The sequence below is a fragment of the Prinia subflava genome, chromosome 2 (assembly GCF_021018805.1).
Source record: "Prinia subflava isolate CZ2003 ecotype Zambia chromosome 2, Cam_Psub_1.2, whole genome shotgun sequence".
Classification (NCBI taxonomy): domain Eukaryota; kingdom Metazoa; phylum Chordata; class Aves; order Passeriformes; family Cisticolidae; genus Prinia; species Prinia subflava.
The window spans coordinates 78,643,216-78,665,975 of NC_086248.1; the positions used below are offsets into that span (position 1 = coordinate 78,643,216).

The window sequence follows — 22,760 nt, forward strand, 5'->3', positions numbered from 1 at the left end:
TGTTTAGCATAAAAATAGCTGTTCAGTCTGTGGTCCCTGCAGATATTTTTCTGCTGTGCTGCTGTTAACCTATTGCACTTGTTTTGTAACTTCTTTTTTAACCTGTTTTATTCTATTTTATTATTTCTAAAGTATTTTACACACATTTAATTGATTTCGTGTTTATTTCCAGCCATTGCTCATTGAGGCCACTTAGGTTTGTAAATGTATTCCCTCAAGGATTAACATTTTATTTCAAAAGTGGTTTTTATTGTTTGGGTGTTTTAAAATCATTGACTTAATTAGTGCAATTACTGGAATATAATGGACCCAACACTAAACTTTGGTGACCTGGTTCTACAACCATCTCTACAGGTGATTTAATCTAAACAATATTTCCATGGTTAGATTTTAGAGGAACATCAGGTAGGACAAATTCAAAGGCCACATAAACAAGGTATATCTATTTCTTGCATTCCTCTTATACTCCAGGCTTTTTTTCTCTTGCCAGAAATATTTTTTATACTGTTTGTTAAAAAAATCTTACGTTAACTGCTTTGTATGCTTATTCTTCAGGTTAGGCTGGTTTGTCTGTACTTCTTCTCCTTGTCCCTGATAGCAGCTCTGTTTGCCTTTTTGCTTGCTGTTGGGGCTTTCTGCATTACCCACAAGACTTCTGTAGTCACCTGTGTGTCAGTTCTATATTGTTTGAGTCTGGCCAAATGCGAATTTTTCCAGTTTATCTAAACATTGTTTCACATGTTAATCCCCATGAACAGGATACAAGACTTCAGGGAATCTTCCCTGTAAAAACTGTGCTCTCAAAGTTGTACACACACAGAATTTTACCTGAGGTTATAAATAGATAAGACCATGTATAAACAGATAACAGTGCAATACAATTAAATCATTAATAAATAGTATGTGAAAATAATATGAAATCTATAGTTAATAAGAATATTTTTAAGAGAGAAAACAACTGAAAAGAAACAAGTAGAGCAAATATTTATACAAAAAGATGTTAGGATCACTGTGGGTGGTCAAGATCAGAAGGGCAGCACCCAGCTCCAGATGGACACCTGGATGTTGGCTCTGTCACAGGTGCCTGCATGTGAGCCAGGGCCTGATCCTGCACCTAGGGGGGATGGAGAGTTGCAAGGCAGCATGAGCCATGTGATGTGCCAGGATATTTGCAGGGCGTGACAGACACCACACAGGACCTTTGGGGTCTCTACACTTCCAGGCTGTCATCCAGAACTGTGAGAAACGCTAGGGCATCTCCAGTGGCAGTAGGGATCCTGTGAATTGAACAGGGTCTCTGCTGGCTGTAAGAGATTAGATACACAAAGGAGAAGCTCAGCATGAGTGCAAGCTGAGTGTGGAAGCAATGCTGTCTCAGACCAAAATCCTTCCTTTTCATCTCACTGCCAACAGAAAATTTTCTAAAGCAGTACAAGGTAAATAATCTTAGCCTCTGATAGATGAGCCCATCTGTTTGTTGCATGTAAGGCTGTATCAGTCTTTATCAGCTATTGGTGACCAAGCTGTTTTTCTGACCTTGACTGAAGAAAGTTTTTGTTAATTTCTTACTAATTTCTGAGGGGTTTTGATATTTCCAATCAGCACAACTGAGGTTTTCACTCATGTTTGGTTTAGCTGCTATCTATGTTGTCCATTCATACATTATTTCTAGTGTTCTCTTAAACTGTTTAATATATTATGGCTTACTAAATGAGTGAGGATTAAATGATAGCCTGTTCTTTTCCTGGTCCTGTACCTTGTTCTCTACTTACAGTTAACCCTTGTGGAGCAGGGGGGATATAAGTGAGGAAGAAATTGAATTCAGCCTCATTGGTTTAATCTTTTGCTGTTATTTCCTCATTGTTAAATGTTCTGCACTGGTTTGTTTTGTTTTTTTTTTCCCTTCTGGTGTATTTATAGAACCTCTTCTTATTGTCTGACCAATAACCCTTACCAAAAGCTTTGCTATTGTACCAATAGCTTAGATGTGTACTCTTGTTTTCGTTTTTAGAGTAAATTTATTTTGGGTTTTAAGTTAATTGAGAATTCCTCACTGGGGCTGAATTGATCTTTAAAAATATTCCCTGCTATGACTAAAGGGTCATTTGCAGCTGTGCTGTTGAATACTGTCTCTTACTAAATCTTCTATAGATTTTTTTCTAACATGGCATTTCTTAATGATTTCATTTTTTCCATTAAAAACATACACTGTGCCTGTCATGCAGTGGTTAGCTCTATGGACCCATTTGGAAGTTTCTTTGGGGAGCTTATCCTTGCTGCTTGAAAGCTCCATTTATCAAATAAGCAAGTTCTTGTGGCACCTTGACCCACATAATTGTCCTAGTGTAGACAGAGTTATACAAGCAAAACCATCCCTTTTCTAGAGCAGGTATTTTTCTGTTTTGTGGAACTACTCTAAGGTATCTGTGAGACAGAACACATTTTTTGTGTCCACCAGTGGAATTTAATGGAATGGTTCCATGAGCAAACTAACTGATGCAGGCTTAGAGTTCTGCTATCTTGTGTTACTTTTGATATTTACTTCATGTAAGAACAAAAAGATACCACGTATCTTCTTAGTGTATCACCTATATTTTTCTGTAAAATTGGATGATGAAATAGATCAACACTCCAACTCTTCAACTTACTGATTAGAATACTAACAAATAACCAGTATTCCTCCTCAAATTAAATTTGAGGAAACATGTGCAGAACAAAGAAAGCAAAATACCTTGAAGTAGTCAGTTGGTTTTGGTAATGAATTGCAGCTGCAAACAATTTTCATATCTCACTCCAGATTTTTGAAAACATGTGATCATACTTAATCTCATAGTTGCCAATGAGATCAAAAACCTTCAGACCTTTTGAATGTTGATATCTAAATAACTGAAGTAAATAGCAACTCTGGAAAGGAAAAACATGGCGTGAACACTCTAAAGAAAGACAGAGTAAATATTTTAAGTGATTTGTGGCTTTGTTCAGCTAGTGTCAGTTTTTCAGGTTGTGGAGAAACTCGCATGCAAAAGTTATCATCAGCCATTGCAGGTCCTCTTGTTTTTTCCAAGCCTCAAACGAATTCATTTTGTGGGTCAGTGATTCCCAGTGACAGGTGTGAATCCTTGCAGCTCATCTTGGATCATGGAGCATCTTTATTGCTCAGATTTTAATTAGAAGTGCTATGTGAACAATTTGGTGCTACAGTTGCTTTATAGTTGTGCTGCTTTACAACTTTACAGTTACAGAAAACAAAATGTAGATGCATATGAACAGTGCTTGTATTTAAAACCAAACAATCACTTTTAAATTCTTTTGCAAAACCAGTGCATTTTTTTTTGTGGGAGGTTTGTTGCTGGTTTTTCTTTAGGAGTTTGAGGAAGAGGTGTGGAAGGTTTCTCTGCTGTTGTGCAGATGCCCACACTTCCTTTTATGTTGAGGAGAACTTGTTAGAAGCTTTGCAAAGAACAGAAAGGTTATTGTTATGGCAAAATTTCAGGACATTTACATGAAAAGGTCATTCTTTGCACTGAGTTTTGGTTTGTTTGCCACAAACAAACTTGGTGCTGCTCTCAAGTTTGTGTTAGTCTCTAGAGCTCATGTGTTGGTGGGAGTCATACAGCTCACCTCATTTAGGTGCAGGTGAAGTTAGCAGGTGAAAACCCAGTAGCTTTTAGGGAAGGCACCTCCTGAACACACCATCTCTTGGTGAACACACCAGAAATTTTCTCTATCGTGTGTGTGAGTGTTATTCAGAAGCACAGATAATTTCACAAGCCCTGGGTTTTCCATGGAAGTAAATTCCAGAGCTTAGGGTTAGTCTCTCACTGACAGGCAACACTACAGAAGAGTAGTACAGGTTGGTTCCATCAAGGACATGAATAATCATTGTCATTTGGGTATTTTGGTGATTTTACAGAAATTTCCCACAAAAAAGTGAACATTCCATCTCAGTAATAGAATTCTAATGGATAGTTTTTCAGGTTTGTAAGGTGTAATGGCATAAAAATAATTCTCCAGTGAAACAAAACTCTTCAAAATTTTGGAATTGTTGTAGGATATGGTCATACTACCAAGAACTTTAAAATTAAATCCTTGCCTGTTTCAACTAACAGCTTATTACCTGCTGCCGTTAGTTATCCCATATTTAGACTTAGATGAATCAGATAACCTGCAAGCAAAAAGCATCTGTTTCTATCATGCAGTTGGATTTTTCAGGCATTGGTAGTTTGTGCAGAAATACAGGGTTTCCAGCTAGCATTTTTTTGCCCTGTATTTGATTCATGGAAGGGACCAAAGAAATTTTACAGCAATCTTTGCTCTTAGTTATGTATGATCTTAGTCAGTAATCTTTGAATTATGTAATTGTTTTTTAAAAAATCATTTAAAGTTTCAAATTCAGAAGCCATTTCTCAAAAGCTGTAAGTTGTCCTGAAGTGGACCAGTGACACACTGCAGCATACTCATGCAAGAGCAAAGGAGGAAGGTTTGACATGTGAAAAGATTTGTTTACTGCAAGCTTTTTGCCAGAATGGTCGCAAGGAAATAATTCTGACAACCTAATGATCCCTATTACATTTCTGTCAAGGAGAATTGTTGTGTTACTGTCTCTGAAAGCTATTGTCTCTCTCTGTTTCTACACTTGTGAAGACTATCCTGCTGATTTCTTCAAGACTGTATTTCCATTTGTAACAACTGTCTGTTATAAAAAGAAAAGTTAAATTTCTGGAAATAGGAATTTAACACAGTTAATGTGGGTTTCACAGCTTAAGGAATGTAGAACATGGCAGCCACATGTTTTACTAGTCAGCTTCTGTGAATATACATTAACAGCAGCATTTCCCTTGATTTGGTATGCTGCATGTGTTGCAATAAATTAGGGCAGAATTCTTAATGTCCTTACCTTTGAGGTTTTTTAAACCAAAGTAGGGGTTTGTTTCTCATGTTTTTGCAAGTGTTACCTACACAAGTATGTGCTACATCTGATGTTTCCCTGGAGCTCAGCTTCAATGCTCTGGTGAATTTTTAATATGAAAAGTGTATTTCTGCCAATTTCTACAGTGTAGACTCAGTTATATTCCAAGAAGAGGGAAAGGGAAATGAAATCTCCATTAACAAAAAATCTCTGCAAACAAAAAATCACCTAAACACTTCACTTTGCACCTCGGCACATCTTACTTGGTGTGTTGGCAATCTTAGACATTCTCAGCCACTGCTTCCATATCCCCATGAGAATGATTATATCAAAGCAATACTTTATCTCTCCATGGAAACTTTGTGTCAGATGCATTTTTTGTAGATTAAATATCTTGGTAGCAAAGTGATACAATATGAGGTATGTAAAACTGGGATCTCAGGAAGGGCAATGCAACGGGATCATGATCAGTAATTTAAGTTGCAAAATCTGCCTACATAGAAGTTGGTATCTCATTGAAATCTTGTCAAGAAGAAATCCTGTGGGTCTCACTGCATTGCAGAGATTGTCAGAATATATAAGTGGGTAAAACTGGTAAGTGAGGGAGTTGGGGGCTAAAAAATAAGATGGCATGCCCAGAACTGAGCCATGCAGAGATGGGAAGATGCAAGAACACATTTAGAATGGGAATGGAAATGAACTTTCTTTTCACTGGGCCTCTTGTGTGCTGCCCACACATTAGCCTTTGCTCACAGTACTTTACATGTTAAATATTTCTCAGATGAGGAGGGAGTGAAAAACAGTTATGAAACACATGAATTAAACTTTGGTGGTGGTAAATATCACAAACTCTCCTCCCATTTGCAAAGTCTTGTCAGATACAATTAAGAAAAATTGATGCTTTTCTTTCCTATTGATACTGGGATGCTAAAGTGGAGATCTAGATTCCTAAATGTAAGCCCTGTACCCACACATTTCCGAAGTCTACATGACATAAAAGGTTTTTTTAAATTTGGGATCTATAAAAGGGTATATAGAAGAGGAATGAACAAGTCTGGGAAGGTGGATGTTATTTCTGATTTTGGCCATGTGAAATTTATCAGGGAAAAGATAAATAATATTGTATTTAAATGCCCTAATGTGGCTTAATCTTCATTTGAGACTTCAAAATCTTTTCTGTAAATCTGTCTCAAGTAAAATAAGCTGTGGTTGACTGAGTCTGAAGTGTTGGTATCATTTTTGATATTAAAATTCAGATTGGCTTGATAAAACTATTGGATCAACCTGCTTCTCTCTTTGTTTTTGCAATAGGTAAGATATGCTCCTTACAGTTTTGCCTGGCCTGAATACAAAATAGAAATTCTGTAGCACCAGAAGGGAAAATGTTAATTTACTTTGATCAGGACCTTCTGTGTGAGGGCTACATAGGTACTTGGCATCCATCTCTGTCAGCTAGAGTTTCTTGCAAGTCTGAGTTTCAGAACAACATTTGTAACACAGGAACATGACGCTGACCTGTTATATTGAGTTTGTTTGATTGTGCTTATGCTTAATAAAGTTTTGTTAATTGTGGTGATTAATCATATGCTTCTACACTGTGTTCAGTAATTTTTCTTCCATCTGGGAGTAACATTTTTTACACCAACCTAAGTACTGTGTCTGTCTTAATGAGGTAATTATTGTTGTGTTTATCTAGATGAAGGAGTCTGGGGCTGGTTTTTTTTACATTACCCGGGAGTAACATCAGCGCAGCATATTGGTCATTCCTGGCAGCTCTTTGCTGATACGATTCCCTCTTTATTTTCTCTGTGAAAGCTCTGTAAAAGCAATACTCTGATATTCAAAGGGTGTGAGGGAGGTAATGGCTGTGCAGAGAACCAGTGTCGCTTGCACTTTTAACAGGCATGTGCTTTTTACAAAACCATGTCATTAGATAGCTGCGTGCTGTTGTGTGACCATCTTTTTAATATTCCCGCTGTCACCACGAGATGGGGCAGGTGACCAAGGAGCGCTGGGGCCGCGGAGAGAACGACACAACCAGATGGAAGCGTTTCGAGATACTCCCTGCCTCGTTTTCTGTGCTCATTTTCTTCACCATGAGAGCGGCGAGGCACTGGCACAGATTGCCCAGAGAATGGGCATCCTTGGAGGTGTTCAAGGCCGGGCTAGATGGGGCTTGGAGCAGTCTGGTCTAGCGGGAGGTGTCCCTGCCCATGGCAGGGGGGTTGAAACTCCATCTTTAAGGTCCCTTCCAACATAGACCATTCGATGATTGACATTACCCTTTGCACCACTGAAAATAAAAGTTTCCCTTGTGTTTTAAACTCTTTAAAAATTATTTAAAATGTGTAAAAATTCTTTTCAAGAAAGAAAAACCGGTTTTGTTTTGTTTTGTTTGGGGGATTTTTTAGAAATGAAGATAATATCCAAAATGCCATAGAATTTCAAAAATGAAATTATTATTTTTAATCAATTGGTTCCCTAGCTAATTTCAAAAGTATAAAATTAAAAAAAACCCAACCAAACCAAACCCCAAACAAATTAAAAAAAAAATAAAGACATGAAAGACATTTTAATTTTTTTCTTGGAAAAATAATGGGTATTTAAAATTAGTAGGTTAGCTTACTTTTAATTTGGGGAAAATTTCATTGGGATTTCCCTCACAAGAGATTTTAGCTGTAAGTAGAAGTTTTTCTTTGAATTAGTTTAAACTAAGGCCCTCTTTCTTGTCACGCACAGACAGGGAAATACTGCAAGATGCTGGATTAACTTGTTCGCTTTTCATTGTTTTCTTTTGTAGCAGCAATCCGTTTAGCTATGGTATGCTGAGTTTATCTGATTAGCACTTAATGAGTGAAGGGAATAGGGGCAATGTTGCCTGAGTTACTTAACCCTAATAAAGTTTTCACTACCTCCCCCTCTTTCTAAATACCTGAACTTTCCTGACCCCCACCCCTTGCCTTTTCCCTCAACTGCAGCTCATTCCCATAGGAAACGCTCTGGCTGCAGCTCAGTCAGCAGCGCTGCTGCCATTAGCTGGATTCTGTCCAGTGCACATTGGTCACAACAAACACCCTGCTCGACAGTGTTTGACAGTCTGTCTGGAGCTCTTACAAACTCCACTGCTGCTCTGCTGACTCCGTGCCTTACCTGGGGACACTCACTGACCAAAAAATGCAACAGCCTGTAGCATGAGCATTTCTGACTTAAAACCATTAGGTATAACTGTAAGAAATAAAATAATTTCTTGGGTTGTGTTGGCAATGACATTATAATGAGGGTTCACTGGAGCTTGAATAATTACATTATATAAAGAAATTCAAGAAAGCTGATGTTTAATAGTGCTTAAAAACTGTGTGTGCTGTACAGATTTTGGTTGTGTTACCATAACTCAATAAGCTTCTTGCATAACTCATGTTTTCCTCTGGACTTCAACTTGATTTCCCTCTTTTAGGATTATTTCTTATTTTCATTTGGTGTTGCATTGTAAAATATTTGATTAAAAAGCCAAATGCTGAAAAAGAATAGAAAAATAATCTACATGAGGTTTTGCTGCTTAACTTTGCTGCTTTAACTTTTGCTGCTTTAACTTTCTTTGGTGGTTCTGTTAGTTTTATACAGAGGTGCAAAATTGTCTTAATACCAATGAAAATAGGTGCAAAGAAACTACAGCTGATATCTGTATAAGAGATTCCTTATGCATAGAGGTTCTAAACTGTTGAAGAAATAAGAAGAAAGCAATAGAAATTTAGGTAGAGTGTCGATAAGATACTAATGTTGCTTAGTAGATCTGCATTTTTATAGGTTTACCGCTGAAAATATTTTCACTTATACCTGCTTAAGAATACAAATATTTTATAGAAATTATCTCACATTTCTTTTACCACTCAGTGTCCCCAAATTATGATAATCATAGTAATAATAATAGAAATAATAATGATCTTAGGAATAGATATCTAGTAATAGCAGTAGTGATCATGTTAGAGCAGAATGTGTGTGTGTATTTTCAAATTTTAAAGGTACTGGAAGGATGTCAGAAGTGCAGCAATGCACTGGGGTACTTAAGAAGGGTAGAAGGGGACTGTGAGTGTTTCTGAGGTGTGTACAGCTTCCCACTGGGCACGCCCCAAGCATTTGCCTTCGTGGGTGAGGTTGTGCAGCTGGTGGTTCTCACGTTCCCAGTGCAGAGCACAAAGTGTCAAGGTAAACTGCTGTCAACGGTAGAGCCAGTCTGGAAGTATCACACTCTGAACTAAATGGCTGAAATTTTGGAGGAGAAATCGGTTTTTTCACTTAACTGACAACCCAAACAGTGTCATTTAAACTTCTCCTTGTTTCCATTGTTTTGTTTTGGTTTGTGTTTTTGTCTGTTCTGAATATGTATAGCTCATGCCAAACTTCCATACAGCCATGCAGATGGAAAAAAACCCGGGTGTAAATGTGTGCATTAGGTATTGAAATATTTTGTAATTTGATTCAAAGATCTATTTAAATCACAAAAAGTATGTGTGTGTGTTTTTCTTTTCCTCTCTCAGGTTTGCAATTATGTGTGGCTATATGTCTCAGTTTGAAAGTGTACAAAACAAAATCAGGAATGGTTATCTCTTTAAGGTATGTTTTTGTAGGATTTGGGGTTGTTTTTTTAACCTATTCCTTTAAGTTATTTCCTTATATAGTGTCAAAGACAGGTTTTTGCAACCCAGTAATTCAGCCTCACAGCTCTATTTTGGTGCTGAAGTTAAATCAAAAAGGTTGTTATTATGTATGCAAATAAATTAAATGCTTGCAAAATATAAGAATTGAGGTAGGATTCTGGGAAGAGCATTAAGATTTCTGATTTCCTTTGTAATCAAAAGGGGAGGAAAGGCAATAACGATTCTGCTTAGAAAATCAAAACATATGAAATAGTAAGTGATGAACTAACACAGTTCTGCAGTCATCCTCCATGTCGCCCTTAAGTAGTGTTTGTTTTAACACTGTCCATACAAAGGTAATTGTGTTTTTTAGAGTTAGCTGTTTGTGTTATATGTGCTACTCTCCCCTCCTTGTCTCAGCATTGCTTAGACACTTTCCATCCATCCCTTGCCCTCCAAGCCAGCGTCCCCCCTTCTGGGTGACAGTGAAAGGCAACAGACATGTTCCAGTCCCTGGGGAATGCCTGGGATGGGCTCCTCTCACATCACGTCCGTGTCAGGACTTGGAGTGTGGCAGAGCTTTCCTGCATTAATTACTTCTGAGCCGTGCCAAGCGAGCTACGCGCCGAGCACTGGGACAAGCTGGGAGCAACGGGAAAATCACAAATAACACAAGTGCTGCAGCTGGTCAAGGATGGAGTTTTAAAAGCGTACGCAGTGTGGGCAGTAGCCATTTCAGAGAGGTTTCCTCCTCACAAGTAAATCCTGAAATCTGTTGATTTGGGAAAATAGTAGTATTTTTAGAAAACATAGCTCCTATCTGAATAGTTTATGGATATGATAGTATAATAGTCTCTTATATATGTGTAAGTCAAATACTTTTGTATCTGGCCTAATTAGAAAGACAGATATGGGGTGGGGGGGGGAAGAAATGTTTGAATGAAATTTATTTTGGGAGGCAAAGGGTAGGGCTGAAATATTTATTTTTTGTTGCCACTCAAGTTGAGCAATAAGAGAGTGGTTTTTGGTTGTTTTTTTTTTTTAGTAAATTAAAGACAGAAATAAAGGTATTCATGACCTGAAATGAAAATGGTTTTGGAAGAAGGACCTCATTAGATACTTTGTAGGTTTTGTAGTTTCACTATAAACAGAACCATTTTATTTTCTGAATTTCACATTATAAAAACAGTTGGTTGTGTCATGTACCATTTCATTGGGGTGCTCACATTCCAAGGTGGAAGGAACTATGCTTCAGTAATGGGTGCATGCAAGAGCTATTCAAGAGCAGTTGCTTCCTCACTGATTTAATCTGTGACAGTTTCCTAATACTAACTGTAAATGAAATTAATTTAATTGAAGTTGTTGCCTTTTTGAGACAAAAGTTCTTGAATTATTAGTCATGTTCTAAATACAGCATGCCTTCTTGCATTGTGTGCAATGTTGCTGAATAAATTTGTGATTTCCCTCCATGAGAAAGGGATTTGCTACTTAAAATATTTTTAGGTTGTTAGAAGACAATTACAGCAGAAGAGAATTTCTGAATTTGTTTCTGACTTGCAGCAAACTACTTAGAATGTAAACGCACTTGCCAAACAAATGTCTAAAGTGATACTCATTTTCTTTCCTATAGGAGCATCTAGACAAGGCAATTGAACTTAAGCCTCAAGATCCCTTTTTATATTACCTAAACGGAAGATGGTGCTATTCAGTAAGTTGTGTTTTATTTATCTAACACATGGATTAAGTATACTAAAAAAAGATAATTAAATATTGGGACTTAAGACAAAGTAAATGTTTATTTAAGTAGATGTTTTGAGCTAGGTGAAGCACACATTTACATTTTCTGAGTTCACTACCAGACGCATGATGCTCACAGCTGATGTTACATTCCTGCAATGTAATTAGGTACGCTGTGCTTGTATGACCCTCATTGTTGTGCTCAGGCTTTTTATCGGAATGAACGAAAAGTAACTGATATTTGGAAGGGAGGAAGGATGACCTCTTGAGTTGACTTCTTTTTTCTGCCATAAGCTTTCTGGGCTGGTAACATAGCCTTGTGGTAACTTTATTTCCCATCCATAAGTTAAAGGCACTTGCATGCTGCAAGATTATGTCTGTGGCAGGAAGTCTACCATACTGGTGTGGTAAATTCCAAGGGAATGTCAAAAAATATTCATGCATAAAAATCTGTAATTCACCAATGAGTTTTGCAAGAGATGCAATTTGTGTCATACCACTACAGCAGGTACTTTTAAAGATAGTTTTAGTTATATATTTTTATTTATATTTTATAAAGATTATATTAGATTGTTGTAGATTCTGTATGATAGGTACTCATATATGAAAAAATAAAATAATTGGTTTACAAAATTGACTGTTAATAATTTCTTTAGAGAAATTGTGCTCGTGCTTTAATAAGAGAGTTCTCTTTTTGGTAATCCACATCTTTGAGGACTCAAATGGCTGTCCATACTGGTTCATCTCTAGTGCTTTGAGGAATCTTTTGTTGGAAGAAAACTTTCTTGCATTGTCTATGCTGTAAAAAATCGTTGTGAGTCTTCTCAGAATAATGACTGCTAGCGCATGGTGAGTTCCAGCCAAGCTTTTCTCTTTTGGATCCGTCCAATGCGAGTCACTACAAAGTGCCTGCAAACTGGAAAGAAGCATTTGCTGTGACACATTGCAGACTTCATCTTTATCTGCAACAAGACTTAATACAAAGTAATCTTTCAGCAGTTTTTCATTTCATATATTTAACTTTCAAAGAGCTTTCAGCAACCAGTTTTTTCTCTGTTGATTTGAGTAAGGAATGACACCAGCTTTTTCAAAGAACTTGACATTTTGCTTTTTGTCACAGTGTATTCTTGAATATCAGCATTAGCTATGCAAAAATAAGTTGCTGAAGATGGCCCTATAGTATGCCTGCTGTCCTCTGAGAAGCACGTCTCTCACCAGTGATTCCTTAAGCACTTTTATACTGTGCTGTGCCCAACAGCTAACTGCAGCTTCCTGTTATGCCAAATACTCCCAGATGTTTTTCACGGCTTATTTCTTATGTGAGCTGCTGCTATTTGGAAACACACCATCTCAGTATACCTCACTTTGTTCTTATTGTGCTTTTTTTTTTTTACTCTTGTTTCATTTTTGTGATAATCACCACTTCCTGACTGAGTAATGCGTGTGGTTTGTTGTACCGTATCATTACAAATTCTTATCCCATACTTGTAGCATCTATGCAGGGCTTCCTTACCAAACACTGAAACCACAGATTAGCATTTGCTTTAGGTTATGACCTGACCTGCATTTATTTAAGTGAAACAATCCACCTAAACAGATGTAGCCACTGAAATATGTAAGGATTGATTTCAGAGTTCTGTTGTTATTATTTTTTTTTTAAGTCTTGTGTTCTGCGACTGCCATGACAAAATCGTAACCTGAAACACACAGAACAGATTTTCATACTCCAAGTAAATGCATGTATAGGACTAAATAACATCTTGTTCAACTTGTGGGGCTGTCAGCTCTTAAAAACTGTCTTTGCACACTTTCAGTAGCAAGATGAGGTCATTTTAAAACATTAGTTTTGAGGCATTACTAGTTTTCAACCCTAGCCCAGTGAGATTGATAATATCCTTGCTCATTTTAGCAGAGTGAGTTGGCTTCTGTGCTGATCCACTAACCCAGGTTTTGGCCGTGCGTGTCATATAGGTAGTCACAGGAGCTTGTGGAAGATATGCCAAATTCCTTGCTCGTTCTGCAGACTGTTACGTTTCATGCTGTGCTAATTATCCCAGAAGAAGACTGTTGGCTGTGGCATTGATTCCAAATACTTTGTCAGGGTAGAGATTATGATTGAGTGTTGAAAAAGTCCTTTGTCACTTATCTATACTGGTATCTGTAAATAGAGTGATAATGCTCCTCTTAGATGCTCTGTTTTATTGTTCAGTCTCACTGTTATTGAGGCTGGGAAGGTGTTGTCCAGTGTGAGAGAATTCAGGCAGAAAAGGGATGATCCAGGCAAGAGGGTTAGTTTTTTACATTTAGCCTAGCCGACTTTGGGATCAAGTTAGGATTGGCCACAATATTTGCTCTTTCATAGGTATTGCTTCCAAGGGTATTTTTGTCTAATTTTTGTCACATATTCTTTTACTGAAGCAGTGTAGTTAAAAAAGATAACAAGTTTTTGATTTTTTTTTAGGCTTTGATAGCAGTTTTGTGAAATCTAATGTACTTAAGTCTTCCTAGTATAGTCAGATATTTCCCATTCACTCCAAATTTAATGTTAGGGAATCTGATTTCTATTGTCTAGCATACCCTTTTTTTTGGATGACAAACAGGAATTGCATAAGGTACTGTAAATGGGGATGCTTCAAGTGTAACTTGGGGTTACAGTTCATTTTCACAAATGAAAATCCATTGAAAAGACTTGGAGGTAGAAAGTATAGAATCATAGAACTATCAGTGTTAGAAGAGACCTTCAGATCATCATGTCCAACTGTCAATCCTGTCACCCCTAAACCAGTGGAGGCAAATACAGAAGATTTATTGAAGGCTGAAATCTACATGCTGCTGTACTAGTAAAAGCTATTTAATTTGTGGAGTTTAATCTGGCCTGCCTGCCATTTCCCACCTTCCTCAGTGTAGTGAGTCCTTTGCAAGGAGCAGTGGTACAGCACTGCCCAGTTTCTTACTCAGCAGTTATTCTTGCTGGGCCAGAAGTGAAGCTGATGCAAGGTGTCATAGCACCTTCCAGCAGAAAGGATGAGCTGGGTTTTCACTGCCTCACAGCAGCTGGGGTTTGTCTGTGATGCAGAGCCAGTGATGGTTGTACACTACCCTGTCTAAAAATCATCTTTTGCTGTTTCTTATTTCTCCTACCATTATAAAGTCAGTAGAGCTGTACAAAAGAGGAGGATCATGGAATCCTATCAGCTCTGTTAGAAAATTACTTCTGGTATCACAGTCAGGTGGGCAAGATTTTCACCAGTCATTTCATAGATGTCATGGTGGGCAAAATTTTGCCTGTGAGACCTGCTGCATATACAAGAAGTGAATGGATCTATGGTGCATGGTATATAAGAATTATTTCCTTAATGTTTTGGGCACAATTATCTCATAATTCTTGATAATTGTATTTTTGGGGGGGGGGTTGGGTGGGTGGTGTTAAATGTTTTAATGTAGCTTATAAAACGATACAGTTAAGACTTAAGTCTACTTGCCATTACAGGACAGGCACAGAACAGCTAGCATCCAGTATCTGGGAAACTGGACTGGATCAGAGTCCCTGGTAAATGCTAGTAAAAATTTTTAAAAAAATGTGTTAAAAATTGGATCTCCTGGGATTTTCTTTCTGCACGTTACATGCCGTGTTGGATTTGCCTCTGGTGTATCCCAGCATCTGTTTGGGTTACATCAGGGAACAAATTGATCCAGTTCCTTTGTGTGCTAAGTGGGCTTCCCTTACTGGAAAGTAAAAAGCCCAGTTCAAGTTGGATAAATACCTAAATTCCTGTGCAGCTTGTCTGGGTTCCTCAGCTGGCAAGAAAGAGAATATTTTTGTTGGAAGCAAATATTTCAAAATTGGTGTCCAGTTACTTAATCTCTTCCAGAAGTCAAAACATTGCAAAATGATTTAATACAATTTTACATTAATACATTGTAATGAAAAAAAAAAGAAGAAACTCTCCAGGGATATTTAATTAGGTGCCGTTAATATTTTACTGAAGCGGGATCAATGGTGTGATGTGCCTTTATGGAAGACGGTTGTGTGATGTGTCTTCAGTGAGCTGTTAGCCAAGAAGCATTGGAAGAGGATGTCCTTTAGGGCTGAAAGCCATCCCTGGATGGTTTTTCAGTTCAGGCAGGTTAGTTTTCTTTTTACCAACATCCTGGAATTTGAAAGGAGCTGTCAGTGGGCAGGGTTTGCTTCTCATAAAAAACAAACAGAAGACAAAAATCCAGCCAGTGTTTCTGTTTCAGTATATATGTATATGATTTTTGTTGATCCTAGGCTAAGGAAGAGAAAGGCTTATTTTTAAATTCATTTTCCCAGTATTTAGGGGAGAACCACAATTTTTTGCCTTGGCCCTCAGAGATACAAGAGGCCTGATGGAAGAGTGCTGAATATGAACTTAAAGTTCAGCTGCAGTTTAACTCTGGGAGTGCCTTCCTTCCCTCTCTGGATATAGTAGAGATTTTGGGAGAATAAATGGATGACAGTTTGTTGACAGATCTGTAGGAGAGGTTGGTTGAGACAAGCATCTCTATTTGCTTTGGGATACTGTAGAGTGGCCTCCTCTCCTCGGCAAAGGCCAGGCTGTCAGCATGACCCACTACCCTTCAGCTCTAGGTGAGATCAGGAGTTCACTGATGGTTCCTCGGGCCTTTGTTGCTCTTGAGTGGGTGGGACTCACTCTCCCTTATGTGTGGCAGCTGGGGAGTGATGTTCCTTGAGTGACCCAGTACACTAAAATCCGATATTCTGTGGAAACAGTGTTCCTTGCAGCGCTTCTCTGAATTTTCAGGCTTCTGGCAGGACTGACATCAGGGTTTGGGAGACCTAAGAAACCAAAACTCACTTAACATTTGGAAATCATCTGTAGGGGAATACCAAGCTTCATTCCTTAATTTTGTTGTAGTTGTAGCTATCACTTGCAACAGTAGCTGTTTGCCTTATGACCTGCTGCACTCCACCACGCTTGGAACACTCACTAAGTGAAATCACGGTTCTGCTGTAGCTGATGACAATTACCCTCTCTTTATACTTGATTTTGTATGGATGTCCAGATACAGTTTGCACTATGGAGTAACCTTGACTGTAGCAGTCAATTCTGCACCACACTAGAGCATGCTGCACCCGGGGTTCTGTTCCCTGTGCTTGCTCACAGACAGACTGATCAATAACTTGGTATAGTAGGAATGAGGTTTCCATTTCACTGACCATGGTGTAAGAGTTACTCAAATAAAGTTATTTCAAATTAAAGACTTTGCTTATGTGTGTTTAGGGGAAGGGCCTAATTTCCTGTTCATCATTATTGCTCTGGGACACAGTTTTGTGTATTGCATATAACAATATGCAATACATAAATAACATATAAGGTCTTTACGTTTGTCCCACTTCAGTCGTAGAGGGGTGCAGACAGACTCAGCTGGGGCACAGTTAAGCTGTTGTGATGGGATTCACCTCAGCTGCCTTTAGCTATCCCCAGGGTCTGTGCCCCTTTTGTAGTTGAAGGAAAGAAAGAAAAGAAAGATAGGAGTGTTCATCCCAGGCTAATGTAGGGGAAGAGAATCTGCCTAATGGAAGTGCCTCTCTGTATTGACCATGCAAGGAACCTGGACAACTTATGTGAACTAGGCACTTCATATATGGAGGGCTAGAGTTGCTGCAACAAAGCAGCCAGTGGCGTGTAAGTCTGACTGCTGAAACTTTCAGAACTCTCACAGAACTCACAGAACTCACAGAACTCTCAGACTGCTTCTGGAATAGTCAAAAAGTATAATGCTGGATAGGGTTCATATTGAAAAAAAACACACTACTGCCATAGAATCATAGAATCATTAAGGTTGGAAAAGACCTCTTAAAATCAAGTCCAGCTGTTAACCCAGCACTGCCCTGTTCACCACTAACCCGTGTCCCCAAGTGCCACACCAAGTGCCACACCAAGTGCCACAGTGTCTTTGAATGCTTTCAGGGAGGTGATTGTATCACTTCCATGGACAGCCTATTCCAGTGCTGAACCACCCTTCAGTAAAGGAAATTTTCCTAAGATCCAATCCGAACCACCCCTTGGTGCCATTTCCTCTGGTCCCATCACTTGTTACCTGGGAGAAGAGAAATTAAACAACCTCTTACAACCTCCTTTCAGTGTGGGTGGTTTTGTGTGAATGTGCTTACATGCATTTCACTTTTAAACATTGTTTTAGCTTGATGGGATTTGTAAAATAAAAATGGCCAACTGCATTTAGGTCTGGGCTTTTTAAAAGTTTGAGTAGTACAAAGCAGCACCCAAGCCAGAGAAAATAAAGACTAAAACCTCAGTAAATCAGTTCTGATTAAATCTCATAAGAAAATAAAGTAACTGCCAGGAAGAACTTGTGTTTTCAATAGTTAATTATAACTCCTCATGGAAAAACTGCAATTTTGTTTCCTCACTATTGCATAACAGCAGACATGAGTGTGGTAATTGTATCTGTGCAATGTGTATCTCCAGGGAATTGTGCGTTCTTGCAGAGAACAGTGTAATACATTCCCTTTTTTTTTACCTTCTCTTTTCCTCCCTGTTGACATGATGGACCTGGATATATAGAAACCCCCTTCCTCTTCCAAAAGAAGAGAGAACAAGATAACAGTAGATTGATGTGAGGAAAACAGCACTTTGGCAAAAATTCTTTTAATAACTCCTGCAGGATATGTCTCAGAAATTATACAACAGTGAGAGAAATGAAATGGGGAAGGAAATTATATACATACATACAATTAGAAGTTTTAAGCAGCGTGCTGCAGTTCGTAACACAGAGGGAAAGCACTGCAGGGACAACAACATCTTGTTGCTTCAATGGGTAAGAACTCCATGATTGATGGAGAGGTTTTGTAAAAAACATTTTACATTCTTAGAAGAAGCTTCAAGAGTGAGGTATGTGAAAGAGAATGAAAACAAAAGCTTTCTTTTTGTAATATTGTTTCTCTCTGGGTTACAATTTTTGGTGCTTTTGTGTGAGGTGCTTACTGACAACATGTAACAAATAAGGCACTGGGATGCTGCTGAGCAGCTGGCAAGACTTGACCAGGATGCCTTCTGTCTGCAAGCAATGCTGCTCTTGTGTAGCTGGAGACATTGGGGCCAGATGAGAAAACACGATCCTGTGTGTTTTCCTGTTGCGTGCTTACCTGTATTTCGAGTCCTTGCAATGGTATTTTTAGGGCAGTTTGCAACAAGAAGTAGATAGAGCTTGATGTCTGTTCAGAGGAGAAGCATTCTGGTTGGTAGCTGTGGATAGTCATGAGAGAGTGGCTTCTCTTATTTGACAATTATTAACTGACATCTGCTGGATAATTGCTGGATATAGGTGGAGCTGGTAGGGGGAGCAGCAACAGCCCTGCAGATATTGACAAGCCAGGGGATGAGGCAAGAGTAATCTAAAACCAAGCAAAACCATTTTGGATTTTTATAGCAGCAGGAGAGACTCGACTTCAAGGCTGAACACTGTTATTTGAATTGCAGCTCCTTCTGAAAAATAGATGTCCCTATGTGATTCATATTTCCATCTCCAAGTCTCTGATGAGAGGCTCCCTTTCTTTGCCTGTGTGCCTCTTCTCTGTGTTGCCTCTGCATAGATCAGGCCAAAAGATACAGAACCTTGTTTTTTACCATTTTTTGACTCATCTGCTCTGTGACAGGAACCAGCAGAGCTGTGGTTGAAATACTGATGTGAAGGAAAAAAGTCCTGATTTTTCTTCACAGATGTGGTAGAAGTGTCCAAAGGAAAGTGTCTTCACTCCTCCATTTAAACAGGCTCTTCTTTCACATTGCATTTCTTAGCAACTCCATCCTTTCTTAGAGATATGAGGGTTGGGTGATGTAACCAAATGCCTTATGGCAGTAGCCAAAGCAGTTTCTGTCAGGTGTCAGTGTATGTAAGGGAAGAAATCATATGCCTTGTGTGGCAAGATGACAGGTCCCTAAATTTCTTGTATAGCAGCTCATCTTCCTGAAATGAGAAGAGGTCAGTGGCAAGTGGTATTTGTCAGATTGGAAGAACTAAAAATGAAACCTATTTCTTAGCAGTGGTTGTCACCAGCTTCTCTGTAACAAATGAACTTGTTATACAAGCTCCAAAAACCCTCACAATTTTACTCCAGCGACAGCTTTTCATAATGTAGGAAAGTAGTCAAGTGCTTAGATTATCATGCAAAGCTGTCTATCTCATGAAAACCTTAACAGGCTTCAAGCACTGTTTCTACAAAAAGGCAAGATGCTATGAAATCTAAAATGTACTTTAAGCTATTAACATGGGAGTAATCATAGACTGAGGATGTTGGTGTTGGGCCATATGACTCTAAAATCCAAAAGACTGCTTTGGGCTGGTCAAGTTGACACTATAAAGCATTCCTTTACAGGTGCTTTTCCAAAACATGTTGTGTAGATAGTACAATACAAAAGACAGCATTTACTGCAAAACTGAGAAGCAACTCTAAAGAAATCCGACTTTTTTTTTTTTTTTTAATTCTAGGTAGCTCAGTTGTCTTGGCTTGAAAAGAAAGTTGCTGCTGCTCTCTTTGGGACTCCACCAACTTCAACAGTAGAAGAAGCATTGCAAAATTTCCTTAAGGTAAGTCCTAGCCAAGGGTTTTCCTGTGTTGCTGTTTACCAGCTGTTATATATGAGTATTGTCAAGATGTCTGTTCAACAGACTGTTCAGTAGCCATAAATTCAAGGCTCTTCTAAACACCGCTGAGCTTTCTATTAAAATATATTTTTTCTTTTCAGTTTTAAAATTAGTTTGGACATGAGTGGTTAGCACCTTTCTTTTCTTTATTTAGTTTCAGGAAATTCTCCAATTAATTGCCAGGGTTAATAGTTATAGAATTGAACGTGATGTCGATATAGATTAGTTACATATGCTGTTGAAGCAAATGAACCATGGTGATAGTTCCTGATTTGCCTGTTTCTGCAAGAGGGTTGACATAGGCAAGGAAAACTTTGACATTGTGATGCTTCTCTTTTTTCTGATCTGGAATTTTTTTCCATTGAATTTTGGTAGAAGCATTTCCTGTTTGTGGAGATGAAGTAGCTTTTGTAGTGAAATAAAGAGGCAAGCTCTGTCATATAGGTCCGTGTTCCTGGGCATTCTATTTGAACACAGTTACAAGAAAACACCACATGAATAAAAAATCTATCTTTTACTGCTTTCCATATGAATCATTTCTGCTTCTGGAGCTCAAAAGCATACAAGTTTTTCACATGACTGGATTCGAAGCATAAACTTCTATCATTACAATTACTTTCTGAAAAGGTTTTTCACAGAAATTGGACAGGCATATTTTCTTCACTACCAAAAGTGCTTCTTTTCTGTGTTCTTAGTCTATTTAAAGATTGAATGATCTCCTGAATTTCGGACAGTGCAATACATTACCATCTTCCCAGTTTAAGAGATTTTTATCTTGAAGGTCAAATTCCAAAAGTGGTAGAAATAATTGGAAACATTTGTTTTAGCTTCAGGGCATTTTGTGGTTGGCTGCAGTGTGACTGTGGTTTTAAGTCATCTTCAGCAACAAAAATCAAATTACTGTCTAAAAGACAACAGTTTGGGTTTCTTTTTCAGTTGTTTGATTATACACAATTGTGGTGAAAGCAGCATTGTTTTGGTCCAAGGATTACAGCTACTATAAATTTCACTGATGTAATTTTTCCTTCCCCAAAGCTATTTTTTGATTAAAAAATGCTTCTTCATTAGTAGATAATTAGTAAGGGTTTTAATCATCTCACAAGTTTCTATATCCTTGATATGTTTTTTAAAAACAAGACATTATTGAACTTTTTTAATTACCTGAACTTTTCAGAAGATGAATATTTGAAAAGAAAGGTGAACCCAGAGCTAGAAGATAAGAGGCTGTGGAAGAGAAATAATTGTAAAATTGATGAACACTGTTCTTTACTCATTACACAAAGTGTGAATGGTTGGTTGCTTTCGTATTTCTTTGATGAGGAAATAAATATTAATAATCTAGAGACAGTAGTATCTTTAAACCTACCCTGTAAGTGGATGAATCCAATAGATCTTGTGCAGAATGACCCTAGATCTTTACAGAGCACTTAGGGAAAGAGGAGAGCAAGCAGTAGAGAACATTTTTATGTGTTCACTATCAGCATCTCATGTGCCTGGTTTAGAGTTTGAGTTTTGCATTTTCTGGTTTTCTTGATGTTTTTTTGAAATGCTACGAAACAGATTGTGTTACACAGAGCAGGGATGATTCTGTCTGATGTTTGAGGAAATGTAGTGCATTACTAAAAATGTTACACAGACCACATCAATCTCATCATGCAAGTTTTATGTCTATTTTCTTTCCTGTTTTTTATTATTTAGGCAGAAGAAATGCATCCAGGATATTCCAAATGCAATTATGTGTATTTGGCGAAGGTAACGAGTTCTTTTAAAAATAATGATTTGTAGACTCTGGTGTTCTTACAGTGGTCTGACTGGAAACAAAATGTTTTTTCTTCTCAGTGCTATAAAGATCTTGGCCAGAAAAACAATGCACTGAAGTACTGTGATTCTGCACTGTCAATTCTCTCAGTTACTAATGAGGTGGGTATTGAGAGTGATAACTTGTTCCCTTGTGACTGCTCTCTTGTCTTTGGCATCCATTATTGCACTGCCGGTAACAACATAATGTTTCAGTTTTTCCTCTGGACACAGAACATTCCTTTTCCCTCCACTCTCAGTTGGCTCATTACAGTTGTCTGTATCAACAGCTTTAAAAAAATCTTTGTTTGGGGAACTGTCAGGGACTTGTCTGTATCAGAAATTGAATTGTGCTCTTTGTAATTCAACCCACTTCATTAGGTCATCTTGAGCATAAGCAGTTGAGGGTGTCAGTCTCGCTGTGCTGAAATTTTGCCCCAGACCTATATTTTTCTCAGTTGCAAGCACTCTGGATTTTTGTACTACAGTCTCTGTCTCTGCTCCTGAAAGCCTCTGGTTTGTGATTCTTGACAAGGGCAGTATGTTAACTACAGCAGAGGCAGATGGGTTATTCAAGATTGGCTTTTTCTTCAACCACAGGGCAGTTAAGGCGGCACAGTTCTTCAAGTCACATCTGCTGGCATACAGTTTGTTTTAAGAGATTACTAGATTCCTCTTGAGGCCCATTAGAGTATTTTAGGCCCACTAGAGTATCTTTGGTATGTGGACACAAAATTTCTACAAATATTCGAGATATTTTAAGTTGTTTAATTTCTCAAATATAAACCAAGTCATGGCAAGAGGGATCACTCTGTCTGATCCCGTGTAGAAGCAAGTTCCATGACTGACCTGTGACTGGAAACATCTTACCATCCTAGAGCATGACAAGTTCAAACCTGAGCTTTTTCAGCCTAAGGGACCGCCCCTGAGCACAACAGATGTGGTATGGGGAAAGAGAGGTGACTCCTGAGAGGAATTGGCCCCATCCCACTTAATTCTTTGAAGTTAAGGAAAAAGACCATTAAATAACT

General features: G+C 38.2%; 1 protein-coding gene across 2 annotated transcripts in view; it reads left to right on the forward strand.

Moving 5' to 3' along the window:
- RMDN2 (regulator of microtubule dynamics 2) overlaps positions 1-22,760 on the forward strand; it is a 46,393-nt gene that overhangs the window by 14,534 nt on the left and 9,099 nt on the right. For both annotated transcript variants that reach the window (XM_063390695.1, XM_063390696.1), the window contains exons 6-10: positions 9,445-9,520; positions 11,174-11,251; positions 19,777-19,875; positions 21,631-21,684; positions 21,772-21,852. In XM_063390695.1, coding sequence (XP_063246765.1) covers positions 9,445-9,520; positions 11,174-11,251; positions 19,777-19,875; positions 21,631-21,684; positions 21,772-21,852 — 388 coding nt within the window. The remainder of the gene's footprint in view (positions 1-9,444; positions 9,521-11,173; positions 11,252-19,776; positions 19,876-21,630; positions 21,685-21,771; positions 21,853-22,760) is intronic.